The sequence below is a fragment of the Bos indicus x Bos taurus genome, chromosome 25 (genome assembly GCF_003369695.1).
Source record: "Bos indicus x Bos taurus breed Angus x Brahman F1 hybrid chromosome 25, Bos_hybrid_MaternalHap_v2.0, whole genome shotgun sequence".
In the NCBI taxonomy this organism is placed as follows: domain Eukaryota; kingdom Metazoa; phylum Chordata; class Mammalia; order Artiodactyla; family Bovidae; genus Bos; species Bos indicus x Bos taurus.
The window spans coordinates 2,322,536-2,341,119 of NC_040100.1; the positions used below are offsets into that span (position 1 = coordinate 2,322,536).

Genomic DNA, 18,584 nt, shown 5'->3' on the forward strand with positions numbered 1-18,584 from the left:
ATCCTTTGTCATCCCCTTCTCCTCCCACCTTGAATCTTTCCCAGCATCAGGGTCTTTTCCAGTGAGTCAGTTCTTTGCATCAGGTGGCCAAAGGATTGGAGTTTCAGCTTCAGCATCAGTCCTTCCAACGAACACCCAGGACTGATCTCCTTTAGGATGGACTGGTTGGATCTCCTTGCAGTCCAAGGGACTCTCAAGAGTCTTTCCAACACCACAGTTCAAAAGCATCAATTTTTTGGTGCTCAGCTTTCTTTATAGTCCAACTCTCACCTCCATACATGACTACTGGAAAAACTGTAGGCTTGATTAGACAGACGGACCTTTGCTGGTAAAGTAATGTCTCTGCTTTTCAATATGCCATCCAGATTAGTCATAACTTACCTTCCAAGGAGTAAGTGTCTTTTAATTTCATAGTTGCACTCACCATCTGCAGTGATTTTGGAGCTCAAAGAAATAGTCAGCCATTGTTTCTACTGTTTCCCCATCTATTTGCCATGAAGTGATGGGACCAGATGCCATGATCTTCTTTTTCTGAATGTTGAGCTTTAAGCCAACTTTTTCACTCTCTTTCACTTTCATCAAGAAGCTCTTTAGTTCTTCACTTTCTGCCGTAAGGGTGGTGTCATCTGCATATCTGAGGTTATTGATATTCCTCCTGGCAGTCTTGATTCCAGCTTGTGCTTCTTCCAGCTCAGTGTTTCTTATGATGTTCTCTGCATATAAATTAAATAAGCAGGGTGACAATATACAGCCTTGACGTACTCCTTTGCCAATTTGGAACCAGTCTGTTGTTCCATGTCCAGTTCTAACTTCTGCTTCCTGACCTGCATACAGATTTCTCAAGAAGAGGTGGCAAGAATACACAGTAGAATTTTATAAAAAAAGATCTTCACAACCCAGAGAACCACGATGGTGTGATCACTCACCTAGAGCCAGACATTCTAAAATGCGAAGTCAAGTGGGCCTTAGGAAGCATCACTATGAACAAAGCTAGTGGAGGTGACGGAATTCCAGTTGAGCTATTTCAAATCCTGAAAGATGATGCTGTGAAAGTGCTGCACTCAATATGCCAGCAAATTTGGAAAACTCAGCAGTGGCCACAGGACTGGAAAAGGTCCGTTTTCATTCCAATCCCAAAGAAAGGCAATGCCAAAGAATGCTCAAACTACTGCACAATTGCACTCATCTCCCATGCTAGTAAAGTAATGCTCAAAATTCTCCAAGCCAGGCTTCAACAATATATGAACTGTGAACTTCCAGATGTTCAAGCGGGTTTTAGAAAAGGCAGAGGAACAAGAGATCAAATTGCCAACATCCGCTGGATCATGGAAAAAGCAAGAGAGTTCCAGAAAAACATCTATTTCTGCTTTATTGAAATAAATTAAAAATTGACTTCCTCAGTTACATGGACCACATTTCAAGTGCTCAGTGGCCACATGTGGCTAGTGGCTGGCATATCAGACAGGGCCGTCCTGCGTGTTCTGGGGTCCATGGTAGTGTGGACCACAGGCAGGGTCGTGAACTGAATGACCTTTAAGAAGGATCTTTTGGGACTTCCCCAGTGGTCCAGTGGCTAAGAATCCGCCTTGCAATGCCGGGGATGCAGGATCGATCCCTGGTCAAAGATCCCACATGCCACAGAGCAGCTAAGCCTGCACACAGTGATGACTGCAGCCCACACACTCTGGAGCATGCGTGACAATCAGAGAATCCATGCACCACAATGAAAGATCCTGTGGGCTGCAACTAAGACCCAATGCAGCCCAATAGATAAAATATTTCATTTTTAAAAAAGAAATATTTCTGGAAGCTACATGGAGTCTAGAATGGAAACTGGGAGACCAGCTGTGACAGTCCAGGTGGGGGATGAGGAAGCCTTGCTCCAAGGAGGTAGGGCTGGGGGAGAGGGCGCAGTGGGGCTGGACAGGTTTGGAATAGCTTCGAAGGCTGGGCTCGTGGGCATCTCAGGGAGCAATGGAGATTGACTGCAGGGTCCAGGAATACTTTCTAGGATACTGATGAAGCTCAGCCTTCAAGATCCCTCACTCGTGTGGGCTCCTCTCCAAGCTTTGGGTTGTATGCTGCATGTGGTACTTGTCAAATTTTACAAACGTGCTAATTTGTGATGACTTCTTTTCTCATTCCAAATAAATACTCACTTTTGTTCCTGATTTGATTAATACTTTTTTTTTCTTATTCCAGATTGAGTAAGCTTCAAATCCATAAAGACTGGGATCAGCCTCTGCTCTGGGATGTACTGGCCCATTTTGAAAATGAGAAAACTGAGCCTCGAAGAGATAAAAGTGACTTGACCTCAAGAAAACTGATCAGCTCTGATCACGTGTTTTCCTGCATTGAAGCATTTTTTCATCCTGTAAGTTGGCTTGAAAGAGTGCTCTGGCTTTTATGGAGTTATTCGTTCCTTTTAAGCTCCCTTCATGTTTTCAGAAAGTCCACTTTTGACTGTATTATCTGCATTATCTTTCTAAATGGAGCAGGTAAGTAGGCAAACTAATTCTTGAGTATGTGTTCTCTGCACTTTCCCCCAGACCATGAATTTGTTCTGTGATTTGGAATTGATCCACGGACAGGAATACCTCCTGTACAGGGTGGTGGAGAGGATTAAATGAGACATTCCATGTAAAAAAATAGGACAATGTGTTTATTTTTAAAATTTTTAAATTTTTAAACATTTAAATAAACACTTATCTTCTTTTTTTTTCCGACTGTGAGGCATGTGGGATCTTAGTTCCCCGATCAGGGTTTGAACCCATGCCCCCCTGCACTGGAAGCACAGCATCTTAACTACTAGACCACCAGGGGAAAAATGACCCAAAAATGTCTTTATTTGTAAAAGATGTATGATGAAGTGATTGGGGGAAGGATGATAGTAATAGTTCCTCAAGGAGAGAGACAGAGATGATGCTGGGAGGGAGAAAGGAAAAGAGAGAAGGAGGAAGGGAGAGAGAGAGTTAACACAGATGAACCTAGGAGAAAGCTATATGTGCATTCATTGTAGTAGTCTTTCAACTTGGCTGTGAATTTGAATTTTTTCCAAGAAAAAACAAAAGCCACTGACCTTCAGAGCCACTTGACCTTTACTTTCTGCTCAATAAGATATTTGGCTTACCGATGCAGGGTAGTGAAAGCTTTCCATCAATAGCAGGTCTAGACTGGCCTTTTTGCTAACACTGTTAATGTTCCTCTCTCATCTTGGTCGCCCCCACCCAGGGCATGGCAGTATGGGGGCGGCGAGTGTCCCGCCCGCGTTTCTTATTACCTGAGATGGAATCTCCACCTCCTGGGATTCCCTAGCACATCCTTGCCAGGTGAGGCCAGGGGCCCCGCTGCTACCTACATCATCCTTCTGCAAGCAGCTTTTCTCCTTCCATCTGCTGTCTCTCTCCTTCTTGTATCATTTTTGGCCTCAAAGCCGGTCTCATCAATTGCATCCCTGCCACCAGGTCTCCAAGATGCCAGCCATGTTAAGATCTCCATTTGCAGCCAAGGATCCATATGAGCCAGCCTATTATTTAGGCTCCTGGCATCAGGATATGTAATCTGGCTTTGTTTATTTGTCCGCTCTCTGCCTATGTAATGTCTCATTCAGTGGGTCAGCTTCTGTCTATTCCATTTATTTTTTTTTATGAAGGCTACAAGGCTTTCCTCCTGGCCTCTAGAACAGAAGCCTCATCAATCTTTATCACTCGCTGGCTTCCTCCCATCTTATTTTAAGTTTGGAGACTCTAGTGAAAGAAGTCGTGGACCTTTTAAAACTCTTGTAATAGAGCCTATATGAGTTGAGCTGTGAAAGCTAGAGAATCATTTGTATTATAGTTAATTGTTTCTCTGTGGGTGTCCTACTCTAAGCTATAAATTCCTTGAGGACAGGGGCTGTGTCTTACTCCCTAACCCTAACCCTCAAATTGTTTCAGGTACCTAATAACAACTCAATAAATGTCCTTTGATCAAATAAAGATTCCTGGGCTTCCCTGGTGGCTCAGTGGTAAAGAATCCACTTGCCAGTGCAGGAGACGTGGGTTCGATCCCTGGTCTGGGAAGATGCCACATGCCGCGGAGCTGCTAAGCCCGCGTGCTACAGCCACTGCAGCCTGCACACCCTCAAGCCCGTATTCCACAAGAGAAGCCCTTGAACTGCGCCTGGAGTTGCCCTTGCTCTCTGCAACCAGAGAAAAAGCCTGCATGGCAATGAAGACCCTGCACAGCCAGAAACAAATGAAGAAAATTATTAAAAAAAAACAAGAAGCATCCTCATTGCTGTAATCATAACCCCTTGTTAACTGGACAGTCTTTCAGAAGGAACAAGCCATTTTCCTTTAGACATCAGATGGCTAACAATTCAGAGACTCCTTGGCTTTTTAAGTCATCAAATGCCATCGTTAAGCAAAGTAGAGTGTCTGCAGGGTACTTTTCTGGGCTTAGGGCCTGGGGAGGAATCGGGAAGGATTGAATACAACTTGTATTTATTGATCCGCTACAGATCAAGGCCTCTTGGCGTTCATTCTACAAACTCTGTTGGGAGCCAGTGTTCCAGGTGCCGCATAAGGCCAATGACAAAACCTGAAGAGCCACTGAGGCTCTTAGGAGCTCCCAGTGTCTCGGGGAAGGACGACCCAAGCACACAAGTGGTCATCAGACATGACAGAGAAAAATGTGTGCCATGGGAAGAAGATGAAAACATTGTCAAGAGTCCTGCTCCTGAAACGATCTCAAAAGCTCTCGGGATAAGACATTGGCAAAACAATAACAACAGTATTTGTGGAACTTGTTGTAACTACAGAGAATTTACAAGTTCTGGATTGTCCTCTACCATGAAGCCTGAAAGAGATTCTTCATTTCCTAGAGGAGGAAACCAAGGTTCTTGGAAGGACAGTGGCCTGACCTAGATCTCCCAGCTAAGGGTTGGCCAGGCCAGGACCTCCTCCACTGCTTTTTCCTCTTTGGCTGTTGTTTAGTCACTAAATCATGTCTGACTCTTTTGTGACCCCATGGACTGTAGCCTGCCAGGCTCTCCTTCCATGGGATTTTCCAGGCAAGAATACTGGAGTGGGTAGCTATTTCCTCCTCCAGGGGCTCTTCCCGACCCAGGGATTGAACTCGCATCTCCTGCATTGGCAGGCGGGTTCTTTACAGCTCAGCCACCTGGGAAGCCCTTTCCTTGTTTATCTCTGGGGAACTGGTGTGAGGTGCTGGTTTCCAGCAGACTCACCAGTTACCTCCAAAGTCTGACTTAGTTGGCCTGGGGTGTGCTTCTAAAGCCCCCTGAGTGATACTAATGAGAACCATGTATGTTAATCATATTTTCTTATTCTGTACTTTTGATGCTTTGCTATCTTGGGAACTTGCAGACCCTGGAGGGATGTTCTCCTAAGGCTGGCTAACCAGTTTCTAGAGACGGTAAACAACTCACCCATAGCGTACCTTTCATATGCAAACCGAACAACCCAGAGTTCATACCCCAACCCCTCCTCCTAGGGGCTCCCACACTCTGGGCCACTGTCCACCTGCTCTCACCAGCCAGGGCAGCAGCCTGGATCTTTTTCATCATTTTCATATTGAGAACCCCATGGATCTGCACAACGAGGGTAAAGGTTATTTGTTAAAATATCAAGGAGGGGACTTTGAGGACAGCAAAGGGAATGTCACTTCTGCTCAGGGCAAGATCGTGTCTCACTTATAAATAGTAATGATCCTCCAACACCAACCAAAGGAGATGAGAGATTCTGGGAAAAGTGTCATCATTTTGGTGTAGGAAATTGAGCTGATGACATCTCTGTTAGGGAGTAAGTGAGCAGAAAAGGAAACACATAGAAAGAGTATTTTAGATTTCCGAAGAGCCCTTGACATTGTTCTGCCCCAACATCTATTTTTAAACCTTTAGTTAGCGTAGGATGGGGTGGGCAGTGTGGGTTTTTTTTTTTTTTTTTTTTTTAATGAATGAGAAAATGACTTAGAGACAGGGAGAAAAGAACAGTAATGAAGAGGCAACTCTGGCAGGAGCAGTTCAACTGGCGGGACCTCGACGAGGAGCCCTGGAAATGGTCTCTTGTGACACTTTTGCAAACAGCCTGGAAGAAGACTGCCCAGTGAAGTCAGTGACTCGGCACTTGGCCTTGGACCTTCCTGGGTGGTGGTACGTCAGGCCAATGGAGATGAACGACAGGAGGTCTTCAAGGCTTAGCGCCTGGGCAGGAAAGTGGCAAATGAGCTTCACTGGGGCAAACCTGGGTAATGCATCTAGGGAGGAGCTACACGGTGCTGTCAGCCGGGGACCCAGGGAAGGGCTCGGGCAGGCACCGTGCACTTTTGCTGGCACATGTCAGGCAAGACACAGATAGAATACTGGATCTTCCTGGGAAGGGCACCCGGTCACTAGACGACATCGCTCATTGTCCCACTGCTTCATGAAATGCCTCTCTTTCACTGTTCTCCCCTCACGCCCTAGCCCCTCCTTGCTGGGTGTTCCTTTTAACTTTCTTCACTCTCCTTTTGCAACTATGATTTTGAATGTTGGATTGCCTTCCACAGAGAGTACCCCCTCCTTGTGAGTCCCTTGTTGTCCAGTCACTCAGTCATGTCCGACTCTTTGTGACCCCATGGTCTGCAGCACGCCAGGCTGCCCTGTCCTCACGCGTGTCGCTGCGAAACCATGTCCTCCCCGTCCTGTGCTTCCCCCTGTAGCAGATTTATGGAAACGGTGCACTTGAAAATACAAATAGCTTGGGGAATGACGCAGACAGCCTCATGGCCGAGAGACTCACTCACTTGCTCACTCTGGCAAGCTGGGGTGTTCTGCCGCACTCTTCTTGCTTGTCCAGCCGACAACAGGATAAATAACTGTTGCACGAGATGGTTTCGGAGGCCCCTTACAGCTCTCAAATCCTGTGATTCTTGGTCCTCCCACCACGTGTTCTTTGGAGCCACGGTTGGCCCCAGAATGGAGCCAGAAGGGCCAGGAGGCTGACTCAGTTGTAATGGTTTTTGAGAGGAAAAGGAACTGAGAGAGCAGCCTCGACACACACACACACTCCATGTGTGACATAGATAGCGAGCGGGATACTGCTGTCCATCCCGTACAGCAGCCCAGCCCGGTGCTCTGAGACCACCGCGCGGGCGGGGAAGGGGTGGGGGCGGCTGTAGGTGTGCTCGCACAGCCGGTTCACGGGGGTGCACAGCTGGAACTGATGCAACATTGTAAAGCAGTTATCCCCCAATTAAAAATGAAAAACAAAAGAAAAGACAAAAGAAGCAGAAGTAGGAAGAGGCAGCATTACTGGAAATTCCAAACATCTCCCAGTATGAGCTGGACAAATGCTCTTTGCTCCTCAGGTGGAAGGAGAGAGTGGCTGCTACCACCTCCACGTTAAAACATAACTTATTTTTGTTTACTCACTATTTATTATAAAGTGAAATGTATTCAGTCTAGAATTCTTAAAATTTTTAATGAAAATGTCACCTATAATCCTATACAGGAGCGATCACCATTAATATTTTGGTGCATTTTCTTCCAATTGTTTTTTAATATTTATCCATCTTTACAGTCATCCATCCATCCAAAATATACCCATGTATTCCATATTTTTTTTTTAAAAGAAAAATGGTATAGACAACTTCTCCCACTTATCCTGACCATTTTCCTAGGTCATTAAATAGTCTTTGAAAGTACAGATTTAATAAATTTTGCAGTATTCCATGAAGCAGATAAACCATGATGTATAATAATTTCTACTTTTAGACATTTAGGTGGCTTCCAATTTTTTTTCCCTATCACAACAATGCCAAGATAAGCATTCTTGTACATGAATCTTCACATTTTCAATTATTTTAAAGAGATATTTATTGGAATGTAATCCTGGGCCAAAGAATATGAATTCTTTTAAAGCTTTTCACATACATGTGTCACCAGAGCACTGTGCACAGTCTGTGTGTGACCCTGCGGTCATGCACCTCTTTTCATTTAATAACTTCTCAGAATGATGGAGGCAATCAGCTCTCAGCTTCACTTCCTAATTGAATAGAGCACAGGAGAGTGAAAGGTAAAAACACATAATAAATGTTCTACTTGTGGCTGAGGTGCCAAGGAGCACGGGTGGGCAGCGATGACTGTGCCCATAACCGTGACAGCGAGTCACTCACTGTATCCGTTTGCTAGGGCTGCCCTGACAGATTCCAGGTTGGGTGGCTTAGGCAACAGAATCAAGCTTTCACACAGTTCTGGAAGCCAGAGATCCGCGTCCATGGCATTGGCAGGTTCCTTCCGAAGCCTCTCTCTTTGGCTTGTGGATGGCTGCCTGCTTTGCCACCTCTTCAGGGTCTTCCTCTGTGTGGGCATCCTGGTGTTCCTGTGTGCCCAAATTTCCGCTTCTTTCAAACACACCAGTCAGAATGGATTAGAGCCTGCCCTGTTGACCCCATGGTAGCTTACGTCGCCTCTTTGAAAGCTGCTCTCCACGTATGGCCCCATTCTAAGGCATTGGGCATTAGGCTTTCCACATGACTTTGGGGGGTGGACACATAATACTTAGCAGTAGAAGGAGTGGCTGACATGGAGGGCTGTGTGTTTCTAATCTGAACCCTGGGTTTCTAAGGCAGGGCTCCTGGACCCTGCAAAATACTCTTCTTCCAAGTACTGGGCTGGCCAGAAAGTTCTTTGGGGTTTTCCTGTAAGATGGTAGGGTAAACCTGAACAAACTTTTTGGCCAACCCAATATTTCCCTGAGTCCACAGGGATTGTCTCTGGGAGACTGTATTTTCCAAGATGGCTACAACAGTATTTCGCAACTTGCCTGCCCTCCTGTAAGGTGACTTGGCCTCCGCGCTACCTCCAGCCCAGTCAAGAGATAGCATCTAATTCTCCCTCTTCTTGAATATGGGCCAGTCTCAACAGATAGATGGAGTGATGGTGCATTCCTTCCAAGGCTAGGTCATGCGAGGTCATACAGTTTCCAGAAACTCACTCTCAGACTCAGCTGCCATGTCGTGTGGAAGCCCAAGTCATATGGAGGAACTGCATGAATGCAGTCTGGGGAACAGCTGCAATCCAGCCCAGCCTGCAAGTAATCCCAACGCAGGTACCAGACATCGATGAGGATATTCCAGATGATTCCAGTCCCCAGTCCTTTCCTGGCTGCACCTTGATTAAATTCCTGACTCTCAGAACCTGTGAGCAGAGTAAAGAGATTTTTTTTTTTATATCATATTTTGGGATGATGACACTGAAGCCAAAAGAGGGACAGTGGAATTACCCGTTGTTCCACGGGTAAATGATGGGACTAGATTATTCTCCAGCTCTCAACAACCTTCAGTCCACAGCTCCTTCCACTATTTACTTTTAAAAGTGTTTATTTTTTTCCAGGGAACCACACACCACTGGGGCACTGGAGACAAGAAGCAGTGATGCTTGCCTAAGCTCCTGAGTGCATCCAAGGACCAGCGGATGGACGTTGCAGAGAGGCCGATTACAATTCAGGGCAAGTGAGACCTTGGTCGTAACCAGAGCTTTCTCCAAATGGAACAATCTTGAGGGCGGACAAAGAGGAGTTGAGTGCCTCCGGCAGACGATTGAACTTAATAGGCATTAAGATCCGTTCTGACTCTCCCTTTCAGCTCTGAGATCCCATCGCTTCCATGCCTTGTTCCCAAAGGGAATTAAGAGCTTTCCTGTATTTGACTTAAAAGTTCCTCTTTTAAACAAGATGCCTTTTAAGGTCCCCTTTGATCAGTTTTCATGATGCTGTCTGTACAGTATTTTGTCTTGGCTGCCTCCGAAGTAGAAGACAGCACAGGACATAGCTTAAAACCCCCGCTCATTGGCTGGGTACCCTGGACAAGTGATGGAAGCTCACTGAACCTCAGTGAAGCGCAGAAACACATTTCCTATCACAGAGATTGTTGTGAGGGTTAAATATCATGCTTCTGTGAAAACCGAGTTTCCCTGGTGGCTCAGCGGTAAAGACTCTGCCTGCATGCAGGAGCTGCAAAAGACGCGGGTTTGATCCCTGGGTGGGGAAGATCCCCTGAGGAGGAAATGGCAACCCACTCCAGTATTCTCGCCTGGAGAATCCCATGGACAGAGGAACCTGGCGGGCTACGGTCCATGGGGTTGCAAACAGTCGGAAGTGACTGAAGCGGCTGAGCACCAACACGAGCGTGTGAAGCCAGGTGGGGAGATGTCTGTCTGAATCTGTTGTTAAAGTCTCACCCTTCCTCTAAAGCAAATATCTCAAAACTTCTCAAAGTCTGCCAACTCCCTTCCTCTTTCTATGCCTAAAATAACTAAGGTCCCCTGTGGAAGAGAGTGATGAAGAGAGAGAGGATAGATAAGTAAACAGAAAATATCAACCGCATCTTCCTTAACTTTCTCCAGCTGCTCACCAACTAAGCTGTGCCCCCTGCCCCTCTCCCTGGCCTCCCTTTACAGCGGCCTGGATGGCCTTCCCCTGTATATGGTCAAACCTTCACTTGATGGGACACTCCCAGGGGTCTGGGCTTCCCTGATAACTCAGTTGGTAAAGACTCCACCTGCAATGCACCAGACACCGGTTTGATTTCTGGGTCGAGAAGATCCTCTGGGGAAGGGCTAGGCTACCCACTCCAGTATTCTTGGGTTTTCCTTGTGGCTCAGCTGGTAAAGAATCCGCCTGTGACGCGGGAGACCCAGGTTCTATCCCTGGGTCAAGAAGATCCCCTGGAGAAGGGAAAGGCTACCCACTCCAGTACTCTGGCCTGGAGAATTCCAAGGACTGTATAGTCCATGGGGTCGCAAAGAGTCGGACACAACTGAGTGACTTTCACTTTTCACTTTCCCAAGGGTCTTCAGGACCCTGAGCTATTAATTACCAACCCCTCTTTTTGGGTCTCTCTTTCTACAGAAAAGAAACTTCCCTGAAACACCAAGTAATCTTGCCACCTTCTACCCTCACCTTCGCACTAAACCTCTTGAAAATGTCACCTCCATCTCCCACTCATTCCTCCCCCACCTGGGGCTGGCTCAGGCTCCCACTGAAACTGCTGTCCCAGGTCTGGGAGGACACCTTGGTCACTAAATCCAGGGGTCACTTTTCCATCCAGAGCTCCTGGACACTCTGCTGTCTTTGCCACTGAAGATTTGCTGAAGTCACCCGTCTCCCCATCGGCTGGACACCACACCCTCTCCTGCCTTTCCCCAACCTCTGCTCCCTCCTTCTCAGTTTTACCCCCAGATCCACATGTCTAGTGTTCATATCTGTGCGATGTTGTTCCACAGACATCTCAACTCTAACATTCAAAGTGGAATCAGTGTTTCTCCAACCTTCATCCCTCCAATCCTGTTCCTCCACCTGTGTTCACCCTCTTAAGAAACAAAAGGCTGTTTTTCTAGCTGCTCAAGCCAGAAAGCAGGAGTCCTCTTTGACACCTCCCTTCCTCAAGTATGGATCCTACCTTCTACATAGCTCAATCTGCCCCTTCTCTGCCATCCCCCGCCACTTCCTATTTAATTGCTGCAATGGTCTCCTAGCAGGTCTCCCGGCTTCCAATCTTGCCCCAACTCCAGTCCAACCCACCATCCGTATGATGCTTCTAAAAATGTATCTCATTGTGTAACTGCCTGTTAAAAACCTTAAGTAGATGTTCATTGGTGTCATGCTAAAATTCACACTCCGGGCTTCCTCACCTGGTGCTCCCTCTGTCTGAAACGTCCTTCTGTCTCCCGGCTATTGACTCAATTCCCATTTATCCCTCTGGTCTACATTTAGACTTGACTTCTGGAAAACTTTCCTTGATTCCCCCAGACTTCGAGATCTTTTCTCAGATGTTCCTTTAAGTGCTTTTGCTTATCACACAATTACTGTAATTGCTTGTTTCTCTCTTGCCTAGCACTGGAGCTGGCCCAAACCAGGAATTTAATAAACACTTTTTGAGAAATAAGAACGGAAGGAGTTACTTTCCAGTGGGTCTTCCAACTTGAGCATGCATCTGAATCCCCTGAAGGCTCACCCCGAGATTCTGACGTTTGGGGTGACGTCCTAGGATTTGCATTTCCGACCAGGTGATGAGAATGATGGCGTGGGACCACATGTTAAGAACTTAGACAGGTGAAGGACAATTACCTGTAAAGAAGGCTGGTAGAAGATTTTGGAGGCTTGGTAAATTTCTGGCGCATGCATGTGTGCATGCTCAGTCACCTCAGTTGTGTCTGACTCTGAGATCCATGGACTGTAGCGTACCAGCCTCCTCTGTCCTTTGGATTCTCCAGGCAAGAATACTAGCATGGGTTGCCATGCCCTCCTCTAGGGGATCTTCCTGACCCAGGGATCGAACCCCCATCTCCTGCATCTCCTGCACTGCAGGCAGATTCTTTAACCCACCGAGCCACCTGGGAACCAAACATCTGGTACCTGTCTTTTTTTGCAGCCCCCTTAAGAAGAGCATTTCACAAGAGACTTCAGTCTCTGAAAAGATTCTCAGGAAACTGGGTTGGCTCTAAGGTAACCAAAGCACAGGCCCCCATGGGAATCAAAGGCAGCACCTGGTGGCTTGTTAATGGGTTGCTAGGCAACGGAACAAAGGTGAGGGCGAGGGCAGGATAGGCAGGTGGTGGGGATTTTCGAGTGAGACTAAGGCATTCGGAGGGTAGACATCTATCAGAAGGCCAGGGAAGCCAGATGAAGGAATCCCCTCCATCTTGCCTTGGTTTGCACGTGGACGGGCCCACCATCCCTGTGCGGAGATGTGGATGCAGTAACTTAGCCTCTAATGGGATCGGGGAATATTTTTCTCAGAAGAACCACTGAGAACCCACGAGGGACGTTTCTTAATGAGTGATAGGTGAGATAGATGTGATAGATGGCTCCTCGCCATCTGCTTTTTAAAAATAAGCTCTTTGTTTATTATGAAATACATATTCACATTTGAAATTTTTTTTTAAAGTCGAGAAAAATCATATAATTCTAAATCCCCTAAAGGAAACATTTAAGTTTGGTGTCCACCCTTTTAGAAAAAAGAATAAAATGAACATAAAATGGATTATTTTATTTACACTTGCCCTATAACTTTATAGTAGGGAACACTTAACTGCATATAGTGGACATTTCTGTATTAATTTTGTCTGCTTCATTCTTTTAACAGTCACGTGGGATTTTATTGTGTGGATTCACCTTATTGTACTTAAACTTCCTGGATGGGCAATTAGGTTGCTTCCCATTTTTGCTATTATTAGCGGTGCTGCAGTGGACAACCTGGGGCACACATTTGTGTATCTGTGAGGTAGAATGGCTAGATCAAAGACAACTTGCATTTAAAGCTTAGTTACAGATTGCAGGTTTCTCTCCAGAAAGGCTTAATTTATATCTCCACCCACAACCCGAGTACCCTTTTCCACATACCACTACTTGCCATTGTCAGTCCTTTAACATTTTTATAAGCCCTATTAAATTTTTTATTTCTTGGATCAATTTCTTTGGGCATTCTTCAAGCATTGATTTTTCCCTTTGCATTTGTTCTAGACTTGCCTGTTCATGGGCTTTGCTCATCTTCCTGTTAGGAATTGTTCATCTATTTTCTGTACTGACATAAATACCATTTATATGGAGTTTGTTGCTTGTTTCTCTCCCCCCTCCCCACGGGTCCCGTAAGTGTATTGAGTCTACACAGTTGAGTCTATTATGTTCTAGGAAGATGCATATGTTCCTTTTAAAAAGGCAAAATTATAACTCTATCATGAATAAAAATCTTTCCTTTTATTTCCTGGCCCAATATGGGCAAAAGAAGAGGGGGGAAAAGCACAGAATGAAGGAAAGGAGGTCTGTAGGGAGGAAGAGTGAGAAGAGAGAGCTGTATTCATCATGTCTATTACGTTTTTGAGACAGTGTGATTCTCCAGCTTTAATTCATATGTGAATCCCTTGGAGATCTTGTTAAACTATGGATTCTGATTCAGCAGGTCCAGGAAGGGACTGAGATTCTCTATTTCTTACCAGCTCCCAGATGAGACTGATGGCCCATGGACTACATCTGGAAGAGCTTCAGTTTATGACAAGTTGAAAATACCAGCAGTCTCAGCGAACAGTACTAACTCCACTTCAATTATCATTTGTTCTGAAAATCCTTTCTCTAAGTAAGCAGGGAAAACCCTAACTTCTTGTTCTGGGAAATAGGAACTAGCCGTAGCTCTTTTTTTTTTTTTTTTAAAGAAAAATAACTCTGGTTTCATGGAGTAACATGCCTCCACACCTTGGTCCTTTAGAATACGTGTATGGCTAAAGCTTTTAAAATATGTATAAAATGTCCACTTCTTGAGACCTTCTTATTGGGCTGGATAAAATTACACTGAGAAATTAATTGGCCCTTTGGGGCAGAAACATTCCAGTTCTGTGCTGGCCACCTCCTTGCCCCAGCATTATAGATGGGTTTCTCTGTAATCTGTTTTCAAGAATACCTAGAGTCTAAACATATCCCCTAAGACAGTAACCTAATGGGTCATGTAAGAGGTAACACTGTCTGGTGTGGAAAAAGTCTTAGAATTGGGCTCAAGAGAACTGGGCTCCTGCTCTGGCTTTATCACGGCTACTTTGCATCTATTAAACTTCCCTGGCTTGGTTCCTTCAACTGTAAAATGAGACGCCATTAGAGCCTCACTTACTCAGGATGATTCTGGAATAAAAAATTTCCCAGAGGTGTCTCCAGACCTTTCAGAGTAGCAGTGATGTCAATGCTTCTGCTGCAACTTCCAGCATACTGGCTTGGCTTTCCAATTTCCAAGCAAGTTTCCATAAAGGTTCCTCTGAACTGCAAAATCAATCACAGCAAAAGAGGCTCGGGGCACTTTTTTGAGCGTCCTGACGTCAAGAAGTTGCCCGAGCCACTGAAGAACAGGGAAGCCTGGCGTGCTGCCTTCCAAGGGGGTGCAGAGAGTCAGACACGACTGAGCCACCGGACAGCAAGATGGGCACGCGCTGCCATTTGCAAGGAAGGTCATGGATGGGCATGTGTTCCTGGACGAAAGGAAGAGGTTAAGTGTGGACTGGACTCGGCTGGCAGGCAGAGCGAGGGTGGTTTGCTTCAGGACACACTGGTATGAGGAAAGGGAAACAAGCGTTTATTGACTGGGAATTATCTCACTCCTTCCCAACAACCCTGTGAAATGGGACTTGTTCCTTACTCTTTACAGGGACATGGTCAGCAGTTTGCCCGGATCTCACAATTGGCAAGAGTGGAGCTGAGACCTCCAAACCCTCATCTGTTCCACAGGTTCCCTCCCACCCCCTCCACATCTCGGAGCAAAGCAGAGGTGCTTAGAAACAAAGCCACTTCACCTCTTTTATCTTGTTTCCCCCGCTGCACTAGGGGCACACCTCTCACACGGTGTGTGGCAGGGTGAGTGTGATGCTCTGGCACAGGGCTGGCCTGCTGGGGTGGTCAACATCCGGTAGGCACGGCTCATTTTCCTCTCTAGACTCTTACATAACCCTGCAAGTTAGCAGAGGCCCAGGGCTGCTGCATAAGGTAAGAATAATAGGGGTTCCCTGGTGGCTCAGTGGTAAAGAATCTGTCTGCCAGTGGAGGAGATGCAGGAGACTCACGTTCGATCCTGGAAAGGGAAATGGCAGCCCACTCCAATATTCTTGCCTGGAAAATCCCAGACAGGGGAGCCTGGTGGGCTACAGTCCATGGGTGGGGCGTGTGTGTGGCAGGGTGTGTGTGCAGAGTCAGACAGTACCTAGCCACTGAGTATACACAGGGCTGCTGCAAGGGAAACTGATATAGCCCCCCTCCCCAGCCCGCCGCTCAGTGCCCTTCGGACACCCTTGGTCCCCAGGGCTCTGCTGTGGTATTGGAGTCAGCGCACACCCGTGTTTCCAGAGGGCATTAGAGAACACGCTGGCTTTGGGTTGCATCTCACTTTTCAGCCCTCCTCGCACGAAGTAGAAGTGGGCAGAGGGCAGGCCCTGGGATCCCATCCCGTTCAGAATCCACCTCCTCAACTGGCTGCTGTCCTCGGTCCTCAGTTTCCCCACCTTTCCTTCTCAGGGTCATTGTTCAGACTTAGCAGAGGCTGGGGAGCGCACAGTGGGTGCTCTGAAAGCCGGAGCTAACCCCCGCTCAGAAACCTCGGCCTCGTGACCTGCTGTCCACTCTCCCGCCTGAGTTGTCCTCGCCTGGAGCAACAAATGCAGCAACAAGGAACCTGCACCCAGAGCTTCCTGGGGACACAGCCCCGAGCGGGGCGCAGGCCCTGTCCGGCTGCCATCACCACCTACGCGATCGCACTCAGTCATCACAGGCCCGGGCCTCAGACTGCGTGTCACTTTCCAGGCCCTCCTCCCACAAAAATTCTAGCCTCCCAGCCTCCAGGGCGCTTAGTTCACCCCATAAACTCGACTAATGCTTACCACATGCGGCGGAGCTCCGCCGACCGCGCCCACCTCGCTTTGGCTCAGAATCAGCAGGAGACCCTCCCTCTAGAGGACCCTCCCCTGGGGGACCCTTGCTTTAGGAGACCATCTTCACGCAGGGACCCTCCCCCTAGCGGACCCTCCCCCTGGGAGATCCTTCTCCTAGTGAACCCTCCCCCTAGCGGACCCTCCCCCTGGGAGATCCTTCTCCTAGTGAACCCTCCGTCTGGGAGACCCTCCCCCTAGGAGACCCACCCCCTGGGAGACCATCCCCCTAGCAGATGCTTCCCTTAGGAGGCCCGCCCACCCCACGCTGGGAAGCAGCTCAAGCTGAGCTCCCCGCCGGCCGCTCATGACCTTGGACGCGCTTCCAAAGCCAGTGTCCACTCCTCTCAACAGGCGGCGGGTCTGCACCCACAGGTGCCTCTAGTTGCTGGGATCTGAAAACCCGATCCGGCGTGTTTCTCGTTTGCAATCCCGGCAACTTGGCGCCTAATCACCCTAAAGCCGAGCGGGCGGGAGGGGGCGGCTCCCAGGGGGCAGCGGGGAAGGCGGGCCGGGGCGCTGCGAGAGGGGCGCCCACCAGCCGCCCGCCCGCCAGCCAGCCCGTCCGGCGGCCGCACGGGAGAGCCCACCTGCGCGCGGGCGCGCTGGGGCCGGGCGAGGCCGGACCGCCCCCGCGGGAGCCGCCCGGGTCGCGCGTGCAGAGCCGGCGCCGGCCTGCAGTGCCCACCGCGCGTCCCTAGGGGGCGCAGCCGGCGCGGGAAGCCGCCCGAGTGGAGCCCTGGGGCCCGGCGCGAAATTCCAGGCGGGCGGGCGCGGCGAGTTTGAAAGCAGGCGAGGGCGTGGGGGCGGGACGCGGGGGGCCGCGAGCCGCCTCCCCTCGGCCAATCAGCGGCGGCGGCGGGCGCGGGCGGGCGGCGCGTGCGGCCGGGCTGTGAATGGGGCGCGGCGGCGGCGGCGGGCGAGCGAGCGGCGGCGCGCGGGCGGGCGCACTTTCTCCTCAGCGCCGGGCGGGGGCGGCGGCGTCTCCTCAGCGCCCGCCGGACCCTTGTAGAGACGCGGCGCGGCCCGGGCGCTCCGGCCGCGGAGCCGGCGTGACAGGCGTCTCCTCGCGGACAACTTCTCCCCCGCCGCGCCCCTCAGCGCCCGGCGCCCCTCAGCACTTGGACGCCCGGCTCGGAGGCCCCCGCCCGCCGTCCCGCACTCGGGGCCCGAGGCCGGGGCCGGGGGCGGCGGCGGCTCCTCGGCATGGCCCGGGGCGCCGGGCTGGCGGCCGGCGGCGGCGGCGCGGCGGGCCCGGGGCGGCCGCGGGGGTCCCGGCCCGGCCCCGAGCGGCGGCCCCGAGGAGCCCGCGCGGCGCCCGGGAGCCCCGGCGGGGATGCGGGGGAGAGCGGCGGGCGGCCGGCGACAAAGTTGAGCGCGGGCCGGCGGCGCGGGTGGTGGGCGCTCGCGGCGCTGCAGCTGCACTTGCTCCGGGCGCTGGCTCAAGGTAAGCGCGGCGCGGACGCGGGCCGGGAGCGGGGAGGCGCCCCGAGGGCCGCTCGCCCGAGCCTCCAAGTTGGGAGCCCTTCGCCCCTCAGCGCGCCGGGCGGCGCCGGCCTGTCAGAGTCCGAGGCGCCGGCCACCTGGAGCCTCTGCGCCGCCCCAGGCCCCGCCGCCCCTCAGGTCCGGAGCCCGGCGGCTGGCGGAGCAGAACTTCGGGTGCCCGCGGCCTCGCCCTCGGCCCCGCGCCGCCCCCACCCGCCCCTGTGCCCCCGGAGACCGCGCTGGTCTGAGGAGGTGCTGCCCCTCTGCCGGCGCCAAGTGACCGCTGGAACGGGGAGGTGGCGTCTCTCCCGAGCCTGGCCCCGGAAACCTGGGTTCTTTCCAAGACCCGGAACGTCCCCCCCGGCCCCCCGAGCATCCCTGCTCGCTGAAGTTTGCAGGTCTGGGGAGGATGAAGGGGGACGCGGGAGGCGGAGAGGTGGAAGTACCTGGCTGCACGCGCCCTCTCGGTGCGGGCTTTCACGGGGCCGCGGGCGGCTCCAGGGGCTTGGCTTCGGTGGTCCTCGGCGTCGCGGGAGGCAGGTGGACGGCAGATGCGAGCACTGAACTTAAATTACCCGTGTTCGGTGTCCAGAGAAGGTGATGTGTGTGTAGCGACGGATGATGGTTTAAATGGAATCGCATCTCAAAGGTCTGATCTCAA

The 18,584-nt window shown here is 50.1% G+C and overlaps 1 protein-coding gene across 1 annotated transcript in view; it reads left to right on the forward strand.

Annotated features, from left to right (window-relative positions):
- Positions 1-17,644: 17,644 nt before the first annotated feature.
- The window catches only part of SDK1 (sidekick cell adhesion molecule 1), a 744,026-nt gene continuing 743,086 nt past the window's right edge, over positions 17,645-18,584 (forward strand). The window contains exon 1 of the mRNA XM_027528208.1: positions 17,645-17,885. Within this exon, the coding sequence (XP_027384009.1) occupies positions 17,645-17,885 (241 nt within the window). The remainder of the gene's footprint in view (positions 17,886-18,584) is intronic.